The sequence below is a fragment of the Apis laboriosa genome, unplaced genomic scaffold (genome assembly GCF_014066325.1).
Source record: "Apis laboriosa isolate Shangri-la unplaced genomic scaffold, ASM1406632v1 scaffold30_cov140, whole genome shotgun sequence".
Classification (NCBI taxonomy): domain Eukaryota; kingdom Metazoa; phylum Arthropoda; class Insecta; order Hymenoptera; family Apidae; genus Apis; species Apis laboriosa.
The window spans coordinates 1,584,453-1,596,708 of NW_025222776.1; the positions used below are offsets into that span (position 1 = coordinate 1,584,453).

General features: G+C 23.2%; 2 protein-coding genes across 5 annotated transcripts; both read left to right on the forward strand.

Annotated features, from left to right (window-relative positions):
• The first annotated feature begins 101 nt into the window (after positions 1 to 101).
• LOC122714447 lies at positions 102 to 4,737 on the forward strand. Of its 3 annotated transcripts, none has more exons than XM_043935773.1 (15): positions 106 to 975; positions 1,044 to 1,175; positions 1,251 to 1,581; positions 1,692 to 1,736; positions 1,817 to 1,942; positions 2,032 to 2,190; positions 2,337 to 2,465; positions 2,561 to 2,745; positions 2,829 to 2,937; positions 3,026 to 3,256; positions 3,375 to 3,589; positions 3,661 to 3,880; positions 4,070 to 4,253; positions 4,366 to 4,468; positions 4,546 to 4,737. In XM_043935773.1, exons 1-15 carry the CDS (start codon positions 724 to 726, stop codon positions 4,654 to 4,656), a joined length of 2,532 nt encoding a protein of 843 aa, XP_043791708.1. In that variant the 5' UTR covers positions 106 to 723; the 3' UTR covers positions 4,657 to 4,737. The 3 variants fall into 3 exon arrangements, with proteins under 3 accessions (XP_043791710.1, XP_043791708.1, XP_043791709.1); XM_043935774.1 differs by having other exon boundaries at positions 111 to 975; positions 3,035 to 3,256; XM_043935775.1 differs by lacking the exon at positions 4,366 to 4,468 and having other exon boundaries at positions 102 to 975; positions 4,546 to 4,713.
• Positions 4,738 to 5,236: 499 nt separating this feature from the next.
• On the forward strand, positions 5,237 to 10,616 carry LOC122714448 (H(+)/Cl(-) exchange transporter 5). Of its 2 annotated transcripts, XM_043935776.1 has the most exons (11): positions 5,237 to 5,411; positions 7,252 to 7,361; positions 7,441 to 7,621; positions 7,723 to 8,072; positions 8,143 to 8,304; positions 8,371 to 8,658; positions 8,719 to 8,901; positions 8,989 to 9,203; positions 9,319 to 9,879; positions 9,976 to 10,353; positions 10,439 to 10,616. In XM_043935776.1, the coding sequence occupies exons 2-11, from the start codon at positions 7,263 to 7,265 to the stop codon at positions 10,527 to 10,529; spliced, it is 2,508 nt and encodes an 835-aa protein (XP_043791711.1). In that variant the 5' UTR covers positions 5,237 to 5,411; positions 7,252 to 7,262; the 3' UTR covers positions 10,530 to 10,616. The 2 variants fall into 2 exon arrangements, with proteins under 2 accessions (XP_043791711.1, XP_043791712.1); XM_043935777.1 differs by lacking the exon at positions 5,237 to 5,411 and having other exon boundaries at positions 7,472 to 7,621.
• The last annotated feature ends 1,640 nt before the right edge of the window (positions 10,617 to 12,256 follow it).

The window sequence follows — 12,256 nt, forward strand, 5'->3', positions numbered from 1 at the left end:
ATTATCATAACTTCTTAAAAATGTATTAAATTTTTAATAAAATTAAAGCATTAATATATATATTCAGAATTTAATTGTTTTAAATTTTTCGCTATGTAATATAAAAGTAAAAATTATTTGGTTATATATTTATTTCTTTTAATAAAAAGAATTCTTACTTACATATGTAAGTATACATATGTAATCGCGCATGCGTAATTATCAAAATATCATTGCTTATCGGCTGTGATAGTGAATGATGAATGATGACTGATCACTGATCATTAATAAAAAGTCTAGGTTTAAACTGAAGTGATTGCAAGATGAGTATTTTTTTTATATGTATTTAATTTGTTATTATGTTTATTATATAAATAAACGATATATTTATCATTACATACTTATAAAGTATTTAAAAATATTATATTTGTATTTAATATTTGACAAAATATTATTTATTTATAAATAAATCAATTGGTTTCTTTTAAATATTATTTTGCTAGTTTAAAACTCTCAAATGAACGAAAGTTGTATCTAAGAGAAATTTAATGCTCTATTAAATTACTTAATAGTAACCAATCAGACAATTTGAATCTGTTTGCTCTCCCCTTCTTTCTAATTTGATATACGGATATAAGTCTCTTCAGAAGTCCGTAGTTTTGATAAGTTAAATATAATATCTTTTATTATTAAAAGTGATAAATAAATAATTTTTAAAGGTTTCTAACAATATAACATATAATTATGGAAAAGAAAACTTCTATGAAATCTACTCATTGGATATTGCAACCATGGAGTCTTCTGTTTCTTATTTTAATTCAATTTTTAGTACAATTTTTAACATCTACCTATCTTTATACTTATGTGGCTCATGTGGAAACAAATATTCTTATTATGCAAAAACAAGACTTTTTAGAAAGTGAAAAATTGATACGAAGAAAACGAAGTAGTGCATTACCTGTGACAGAAGATAATAAAGTTTCAGATACATCCAGAGTATATATGAGTATATATATCATATTAAAAATTATACTTTATATTTATATTTTTTTTTTATATTTTAGATTTGGCAAGAAAAAGATACATTAAAAGAATCTAAAAAAGTAACTTCATCCCCCATAGCAAAGTCAGCATCTTCTCCAATTACTCCTATCGGACATGATTGGGTATGGTTAAATGCAGATACTCGTGTACAGGTTAAATATTTATTTTTTCTTAATAATTAAAAAATTGATAATATAAAAATTTTAATTATAAATATTGTTTTTTAGCTTGATGCAATTGAAAATTTTTGTCGATCATCAATGAAATACTGTCCACCAGGATTACCAGGAGCACCAGGAAGTCCAGGTGCTCCTGGAGAACCAGGTATTTCTGGATTACAAGGTCCAAAAGGATCACCTGGTTTGACTGGTCCTTCTGGTCCTCGTGGACCAAAAGGTGATATAGGACCTTCTGGCTTTGATGGAAGAGATGGAATCCCGGGAGAACCTGGTCTTGATGGAATTCCTGGACGTAGTGGTTTAGATGGATTACCTGGAATAAATGGTAAACCAGGATTAAATGGATCTCCTGGTCGGCCTGGACGTAATGGTACAGATGGTATGCATTTTTTATCTAAGATCTTTTATATATTAGCTATTATATATTTATATGTTCTAAAGATATTTCATATATATCATAATATATTTTATAATATATTTTCTTCTTAGGAAGGCCAGGTCAAATGGGACCACAAGGACCACCTGGACCGCGTGGTAACTTTATCTTATTTTAAATTCGCTCTAATTGCACGGATGGATGAAAAAAGATACGTTGATGATGTGAACAACTTTAGGAGAAATGGGTCCTCCTGGTAGACCAGGCTTACCAGGACAAGATGGCAAACCAGGGATAACAGCCTGGAAGGTGAACATGAATAATTATAATACAGATGATTTATTAATTCCTCCTTCTATATTGGGTAAATATTTTTTTTATCTTTCAATAATTATATTTTCAAAATTTGCTTTTTACATTTTTGTAAAATTTATATTTTATAAAATTTTTTAGATGATCGAATGTTACCTGTAACATTAAATTCTACTGGAATAATTTCTGTTTATGAAGGGACAAATTTGCGATTAAAATGTGCAGCAAGTGGTAAACCTGAACCTATTGTTCAATGGTTTAGAAGTGATGGTATTGTCATTCCTATAGGATCTTGGCATGGTAATGTAAAATTCTAATTACATTAATAATTAATAATATTAATATAATTATGAATTTTACTAATATCTATTTATTTATCTATTATAATAATAATTAAATTATTATAAATGTTGTTTTATATAATAAATATATAATTTATTAAATAGTGACTTCTATAATTGGACATATATTTAATATCAGCGTAGTTAATCGAGAACATATGGGAGAGTATACTTGTGTCGCTGATAATGGAGTTCCACCTAGAGCATTTAAAAAATTTAAACTTCAAGTTAAATGTAAATATTTAAATATATAAATTTTTTATATACGTATTTGTATATTTTATTTATTTATTTATTGTAATAAGAAATAAAGAAAAATTATTTTTCAGTTTCTCCTTTTATTCGAATACGTAATCAAATGATTCATGTACGTAGTCAAAACATTGCAGTTTTAGAATGCGAAGTTGAGGCATTTCCAGAACCAATTACTTATTGGGAACGTGAAGATGGTCGTCGTCTTAAAATGTCCGACAAATACAGATTTGAAATTCATGATAGAAAAGACATGTATAAAGTAAGTAAATAAATATAAAATATATATAATAATAACATTTTAATAATATTTATATTTATTTTTATTTTTAATAATTTTTTTAGCTTAAAATGCGTTTGAAGATTACAAAGATAACATCAGCTGATCATGGTACCTATTATTGTGTTGTTAAAAATGATGTTGATACTACTAAAGGTTCTTTTATAGTTAATGGTAGTATATTTATAATAAACTTTTATTTATTTCTTTAAATTCAAATAAATGAATAATATAATAATAATGATAAATGAATAATATTAAGATATTTTAGATGATATAAAAAATATGGAAAAATCAAAAATAGGAAAACAGCAATATATTACATATGGAAAGCCAGCACCACAACATGTTGATTTAGAAGAACTTTGTGCACCACATGAAACTTGTGCTGCTTGTCCTGTTTTAAGATGTACTTTTACAGATATCGCTGAATATTTAAATATTCAACCACTGAAAAATGTTACTTTTAGTGGACTTCCACCAAGATTAGCAGGTAATAGATTTATTTTTTATTTTCATTAAAAATATAATTTCAATAAATATATAACTATAAAATGTATATATATTATGATAACTATAAAATTCATTTTTTATTATTTAATTTTACGTAGATGGTATAATAGAAGCAGTAGGAAAACCAGTTTTAAAAGGTACTATGGATGATCATTATGGAAGTTGGATGCATGACACATCTAAATCTGATATTTATCCGGAAAAACTTTGGGTTACTCGAAAAAATGAAACTTCTTTTATTTTTGAATATAAATCAAAAGATCATTTTAAAAATGCCAGTTCATATTCTATTGCATTACCATATCCATTTCAAGTAATATTTTTATAATAAATAATATTTTTATCATAATGTATTATAATTTTTTATATTAAATTTAATTTCAGGGAAATGGACATGTAGTATATAATAGATCTTTTTTTTATAATCCTATAAATCGATCTTCAATTTTTCGTTTTAATCTCCATTCTATTTCTGATCAAGTATGTGATAAAGAATTTTCACGATGTGAATTACATCTTCCAGGATTATTAGTAAATACAAAAAATTATTTATATACACCGAATCATAATTTTAATTATGTTGATTTCAATGTAGATGAAAATGGTAATTACAATTTATTTAAAGAGATATTTCTTTCAATATAAATAATATATATATCATTAATAAAATTATTTTTATATTATTTATAAAATTTTTTATAAAAATTATTTATTTATAATATTTATATATTTGTTTAATAATTTTTTAATTTATATTTAAATATTATATAATAATTTATATTAATTTTAATAGGATTATGGGTAATATATGGATTACCATCAAATAATACAGTAGTCATAAAAATGGATGCAATTAACATGAATATTCAACATGCATGGAATATTAGTATAGACAATCATAAATTTGGAGAAATGTTTATTGCTGGAGGAGTGCTTTATGCTGTCCATAGTGTTACAGAAGAAACAATGAAAATAAGGTAAAACTTCAAAAAAAAAAGAAATAATTAAAAATATTAAAATTTTAAAAATGAAAAAAATATATATTTTGTAATGTATTTTATATAATTATATAATGATATATATTTATAGGTTGGCTTTTGATCTATATAAAAATATTACAATACCCGTTCATTTATCATTCACAAATCCTTATCATAAAACTACAGCAGTCAGTTATAACCATAAGACAAAAGTAAATATTTTAAAATTTAAGAAATGAAATAAATTACATATGAATTTTAGAATTTACAATTTTTTATTTATTTTTAGGAACTTTATACTTGGAATAAAGGAAATCAATTAGCCTATCCTATAAAATATCAGGGTTTCACAAATGCTACAATAAAAGAAGATATGAGGGGTACAGAAATTGGAATTTAAAATTAGTATTAAAATGACATTGAAAAATAATGAAATGTATGTTTTGTCCTTTAATTTTTTATTAATGTACTAATATAAAAGAGACAATAAAAATGCAATTTTTCTTTCATTCAGTATTGTGCTTGAAATCCTTTTTTTAATTTTTTTTTTCCATTTTAAAAGATTATAAAAAATATAAAAATCATAATTGTATTAAATTATTGTATGATAAATTATTATATTAAATTTTTTAATTATTTTTTTTCAAGTTGTCAATAAATTTTAAAAATCTAAAGATTGTAAATAAATGTTTTAAATTGTTTCATTAATATTTTAATAAATATAAAATCTTTAGAAAGTTTTTAAATTATTAAAATTTTTATAATTTTTCAATTATTGAAATAATTTTTTTGCTATAAGTTTAATTTCATAAACTTATTATGAAATATTTTTTTATAATTTTTATTTTTCGAATTTATAAATTATTTGTTCAATGTAATTCAGTAAGGTGGCGCATAATGACATATTTAATTAAATAAAGAGTAAGAATGGAGACTAAGTATGCATATATATGTGAGTAAGAGAGTAAGAAAATGCTTTGACAAGTCTTTTCTTAGTTCGATCCTCGTAGTTTTTCTCCGATTAAAACGATATTTGTATTTTCAAAATAAATTTTATTTTAAAGGAAATAAATGATATAATTCAATTTAAAACAATAAAAACGAGAAAAGGAATTCATGTACAGAAAACTGAGAAGCGTTCTATCCGAAAAAATGGTAAGTACGATTGAGCAACTCAACAATTTAATTTATCGAAAGTACGGTGTTAATTTTAACCTAGCAAAGATTGAATTAAATACAAATTGTATTATAGTAAACTCTTCAAGCAGAATTTAAATATCTATAATGACATATTTAAAGATCTATTCGTTTCAACCTTTTTTTCAGAACTTTTTCCTGCACATTACATGGATGTCGATAACCTCATCTTCAACTTGTTTGAAGTAATCAAATTTTCTCATTTATATTTCTATTTCTGTTTTTATTGTTTTTTTTCTTTTCTTTTTTAAATTATATATTTGAAAATTAAAGATAAATTTACAAATTTAATTATAAAAATATTAAAATAATGTGCTGGTATTTGATTTTCATTGAAAATTTATTACTTTTTTGATGTATGTTAATCACTTCAACATCTTTTGTTATCTTTTAATGCTGTAATCAATCAGTTCAAATCATATTTAAAATATTTAAAATAATTTCAAAGTATTTGTTTTTTCATTTCAATAATTAATACATTATATTTTTTATTTGTATTTATTTTGCATATTAATCAAATAAATATTTTAATTAATATCAAACAAATTATTTTAGATATATGTATATAAATAATAAAATAAGCATATGAATGTTTTTAAGCATATCTATATTATAAATGAAAGAAATATTTAAGTAGTATATAAAATAATATATAAAATTAAGAAAAAAGTTTATATAAACTTTTTCTTATTTATCTTCTTTTTGACAATTTATTATTAGGAATTATAAATTATAATTTATATTATAATTTATATAATTATTATAAATTATAAATTATCAAATATATCAAATATAGAAATATATATATAGAAATATATNATATATATATATAGAAATTAATTATTTCATATTTGTATCATATATTATTTTTAATTTTTTTTTCAATTTTCTTAAATACTTATATTTTTAAATATTTTTTTTCTATGTATTTTTTAATCTTAAAAGATTCTTTTTATTTATAATATTTATTTATTATATTATTATCTTATTATTTATCTTATTATTTATTATTTTATTTATAATCTATATATTATCTTTGATTTTATGATTAAAAATGTATTATAATATTTATAATATTATTTATATTAAAAAATTAAAAAAATTATTAAAAATTCAATTTAAAATGCATAAAATCAATTTTTATAAAAATTATATATTTTATAAAATCTAAAATATTATTAAATATTTGATATATTATTATCATTTTTTCTTTAAACAATTTCATTTTTATTTTAAATAATTATTATAAATTGATAAAGCAAAATATAATATATTTCAAAAATTATACTTTAAGTTTTAAGATAGACTTTATGAATTATTCATTAATATTATAATATCATCCAATAAAATATACAATTTGAATATAAAATAATCTCTTAGAGGATAATATTTCTAATATTCTTAACAGTATTACAGTCAGAACCACATATTATGCTATTAATACATTGTATTGTTGTTAATGCATTGTATTATTACAGTGCATATAATTACAATCAATACTGTGTGAAATTTCAATTATATTACAAAATAAATAATTTCTTTAAATTATCGCATTTTTATTATTATTCCAATCTTATGGGATGTTTGGTAATAAAAGTGAACAAGTTGTATTTATATTTATTTTTTATTATGATGAAATTAATTTTTATTTGATGCAAAAATTAAACAAATATTTCATATTTTTAAATCATCTATAAAATATATTATGTATTATATATATATATGTATATATATGTATATATATGTATATATGTATAAATATATATTAAACATGGATATATTTAATTTTTTTTTACAGGTTGCAATGCCATGGAGAAATTTCCATTGAAAGGTACAACTTTGTCGAACAATACAATTCCACAAAATCATCAACATACATTAACTACATACCAATCAGTTGATACTAAGGTAAACTATGAAAAAAAAATTAAGAAAAAAAATAATAAAAAAATATAAATAATAATAATAAAAATTTGATTAATTATAGATTGAAAATTCAGATGATGTATACTTTGTAGAGGATGCACGATCTCGAAATCGAATTACTACAGGTGATACTAATCTAAGTAGTGACGACGACATGCTGGAAGTTAATAATGTAAATTCTCATCATGGGCAGAACACTGTTCTTTCAGAACATATTCGTATAGATGATGCTTCCTCTCACAGTGAGTAATGTAATTATAATGTTAGCTTCTTAATGTATAATTAATGTATACAAAAAACGTAATTTTATTCTTTGTTGCATTTTATTATTTTATTATTTTAGTTTCAGTTGATTCCGATGACATTCCTGGTATTGGACAATATGATGACTTCCATACAATTGATTGGCAGCGAGATATCGCTCGAGATAGAATGCGTCATCGATATATTGTGAAGAAAAAACATGATTCCATTTGGGGTTTAATTAAAGGAGCCCATGATGCTTGGTCTGGATGGCTTTGTGTTTTATTAGTTGGTCTCTTTACAGGAGTTGCAGCAGGTATCATAGATATAGGGGCTTCCTGGATGACTGATTTAAAATTTGGCATATGTCCACAAGCATTTTGGTTAAACAAAGAACAATGTTGTTGGAGTTATAATGAAACAACTTTTGATGGTGGTAACTGTTCTCAGGTACATGATTTATTATTATTTTTTTTTTATTTTATAATGCTTAAATTCTTTATTTTATAATTTTTTATAGTGGTGGACATGGCCAGAAGTATTTAGTCAATCAAAAGATGGTGCAGGACCTTACATGATCTCGTATATGTTCTACATTGCTTGGGCTCTCTTGTTTGCTTCACTTTCTGCCTCATTAGTAAGAATGTTTGCACCATATGCTTGTGGTTCAGGAATACCTGAGGTATATATGGAAATAAAAAAAAATAAAATATATAATGACTTTTAAATTATATTTAAAAATTTTTAGATAAAAACCATTCTAAGTGGATTTATTATTCGTGGATATTTAGGGAAATGGACATTAATAATTAAATCAGTAGGTTTGATTCTATCGGTCTCAGCAGGTTTAAATTTAGGCAAAGAAGGACCAATGGTTCATATAGCTTGTTGCATAGGAAACATATTTTCTTATCTTTTTCCTAAATATGGTAGAAATGAAGCAAAGAAAAGAGAAATTTTATCAGCAGCAGCTGCTGCAGGAGTTTCAGTTGCTTTTGGTGCTCCAATTGGAGGTGTTCTTTTTAGTCTTGAAGAGGTATGTAACAAAAAAAATTTAATATATAATTGAATGGAATTATATTTCTAATATTTTTAGGTGAGCTATTATTTTCCCTTAAAAACTTTATGGAGATCATTTTTTTGTGCCTTGATAGCCGCTTTTATTTTACGATCTATAAATCCATTTGGTAATGAGCATTCAGTACTCTTTTATGTTGAATATAATAAACCATGGATATTTTTTGAATTAATACCTTTTGTCATGCTCGGAATAATTGGTGTAAGTTTATCTTTCTGTAAATCTTTTCTTATAATTAAAATATTGTTAAATTATAATTTTTTCTTTTTTTTTTTCTATTTTTTATAGGGCGTAATTGCTACTTTATTTATTAAAGCAAATTTATTTTGGTGTCGATATCGTAAAACTTCAAAATTGGGTCAATATCCAGTTACTGAAGTTTTGATAGTGACAGTTGCAACTGCAGTTATTGGATATCCAAATCCATATACTCGAATGAGTACAAGTCAACTCATTTATTTATTATTTAGACAATGTGGAGTATCAAATGCAGATATTTTGTGGTTTGTAAAAAAATTTGTTTTCTTATGTTAATTTTTAAAATTAATTTTAAAATATAATACTTTTCTTTTTTCTTATTTATATAAATTTCTTTTCTTTTTTTTTTTGTTCATATAGTGATTATAATAGAAATTTTACTGCTGTAAAATCAGCAATTGAAGTTGCAGCAGCTGGTCCTGGAGTTTATAAAGCTATATGGCTTCTAGTTTTAGCATTAATTTTAAAACTTGTTATGACAATATTTACGTTCGGCATGAAAGTACCTTGTGGATTATTTATTCCATCACTTTGTTTGGGAGCAATAATGGGACGTATTGTTGGGATTGGAATGGAACAACTTGCATACAATTATCCACATATTTGGATATTTAGTGAAGCATGTTCAACTGGTGTTGATTGTATAACACCTGGATTATATGCAATGGTTGGTGCCGCAGCGGTTCTTGGTGGTGTTACTAGAATGACTGTTTCTCTTGTTGTAATAATGTTTGAATTAACTGGAGGCGTACGATATATTGTACCATTAATGGCAGCTGCTATGGCAAGTAAATGGGTTGGTGATGCTCTTGGAAAACAAGGAATTTATGATGCTCATATTGGTTTGAATGGATATCCATTTCTTGATAGTAAAGACGAATTTCAACATACTACTTTAGCGGCTGATGTCATGCAACCAAAGTAATTGTTATTATTAAAATATATTTTTGTAAAATATTTTTAATTTAACATACTTTATAGTTTTTCTTCATAGTCATTAAGTTTAATTTTTTTTAGACGTAATGAAGCTCTGCATGTGCTTACTCAAGATTCAATGACAGTTGAAGATGTTGAAAATTTATTAAAAGAAACGGAACATAATGGTTTCCCCGTGATAGTTTCAAAGGAATCGCAATATCTTGTTGGTTTTGTATTACGAAGAGATTTGAATCTTGCAATAGCAAATGCTAAACGTATGATAGAGGAAATTACTGGACAATCACTGGTTTTATTTACGAATGGAAACAATATCCAAAATCATTCTCCTCCACCACTTAAATTAAAAAAAATTCTTGATATGGCTCCAATAACAATTACTGACCAAACACCTATGGAAACTGTTGTTGATATGTTCAGAAAATTGGGATTAAGACAAACACTTGTTACACATAATGGGTAATTAATTTTTATTGTTGTGCATATTATTTGTTATATGCGTAATACAAAATTATATTTATTTTTCACTTATTTATTTTTATAGTCGATTACTTGGAGTTATTACAAAGAAGGATGTATTGAGACATGTGAAACAACTTGACAACGAAGATCCTAATTCTGTATTGTTTAATTAAAATTTATATAAAAAATATATATATGACAGATACATTGTTTTATAATGCATGGTATTAACCAAAAAAATTGGATACACTATGCCAATAGTATGGTTTTGATATTTTCATATAATTGTTAATATTTGTTTTAATTATTAGTAATTAAAAATGAAGAAATAAATAGGTAAAACAATTTTAACTCACTGCACTTCGCGAGTTTTTATGTTTTATTACGGCATTTTTCAATTCAACTTCTATTCACAATGTTAAAAAAATTTTCTTTTACAATTAAAACACGGAATAGTGCTCAATATTTTTTATAATTTCTTAAATTTTCATTTTAATTCATTATGTTTATAAACCTTTATATGTTATTTGATTATTGTGCTATGTAATATGTTATGTATATTATATTTAAAAACGTTATATCATAAATGAAATGAATTTTTATAGTTAAATCGATAATGAAACCAAATTCTAATATATTTAGAAATAAATATGTTACATAGAATGTCATGGTAGAATGGCGTAACAAATTTTATTGCTAGCAATTTAAAAATAATCTATATTTAAATCTATTAAAAATAATATCAATTTTATTTTTCTCGTAACTTTAATGTTTTAAACCTATTACATTTTTTGGAATATTTGCTATGCATACGTATGTACATATATTATGATTAATATGATTAGTTTTGATTTTGTTTTGTATATTTTGGATTAGAAAGTAGCAAGAATTTATATGAAAGATAATTAAAAGAAAAAAGTTATTTTATTCAATATTTTTTATTTATGTTAAAAATATATTTTTGCTAATACAATGAGCGAATTATGAAATCTTTTCTTATACATCACAAGTTTATTTTTGTGATCATTCTTCTGATCTTCTGTCGATTCTCAATATACATATGTATATATGCAAATATAGTACAATATGTACACATTATATATACAGGTAACTCTTGCATAATACAGTATTTTTACAATGCAGTTTCGATATAATGTTTTTGAATTCACTTTTTATATGTAATCGAAATCTCGCACAATCAGAAATCTAAATCCTACATTATACGAGAGTCATCTATATATATATGTATATAAAATGTATTTGTATATATATAAAAATGAATCTATGAATATGAATATGAATATTGAGATTACATAAATGTATCTTAATATGTATGAATGTTAAAATATAAATGTAATAAATATTATTTAAATAATATTTATAGTAAAATCTTATAAGGAGTTATTAGTAATAAATTATTAATTTATTTAAATTAATTTCCTATTCTTTTTTAAATAATTGATATTTTATGAAAAAAATATAAAAGTATAAGTAAGTATAATACTAGTTAGTAAATTAAATATGAATTCATAAATATAAAATATCAATTTAATATTTTCACAATATATTTTCCGAAGAATCATGTATTTATTTTTAAAAATATAATTATTTTTTAAATATGTTACATTTAAATAAAATTGATATCAATTAAATATTTCATCTGGTAAAAGCAATGCTAGAGGACAAATCAATAAGTATTTGAAAGACAGTTTGTAGTTATAGCTATATAGCCTGAGGAACTAGGACGTTTTATTCGAAATTTAAAGTCGATCAAAGAGAAAATTGCAGATGAATATCACATGTGTCATGTGGAAATGAAAGATTCGTCAAAATAATTTTCAAACTAGCAAAGATATCTTAAATTGAAAAAATTATGACAATTGAAAAGAAAGAAAAATAA

Coding starts and splice junctions, on each gene's coding strand:
- LOC122714448 (XM_043935776.1), top strand. CDS start 7,263: ATGGAGAAATTTCCATTGAAAGGTACAACTTTGTCGAACAATACAATT. Junction 9,880..9,975: donor GCTGATGTCATGCAACCAAA/GTAATTGTTATT, acceptor AATTTTTTTTAG/ACGTAATGAAGCTCTGCATG. Junction 10,354..10,438: donor ACACTTGTTACACATAATGG/GTAATTAATTTT, acceptor TTATTTTTATAG/TCGATTACTTGGAGTTATTA.
- LOC122714447 (XM_043935773.1), top strand. CDS start 724: ATGGAAAAGAAAACTTCTATGAAATCTACTCATTGGATATTGCAACCA. Junction 2,466..2,560: donor ATTTAAACTTCAAGTTAAAT/GTAAATATTTAA, acceptor ATTATTTTTCAG/TTTCTCCTTTTATTCGAATA. Junction 3,257..3,374: donor ACTTCCACCAAGATTAGCAG/GTAATAGATTTA, acceptor AATTTTACGTAG/ATGGTATAATAGAAGCAGTA.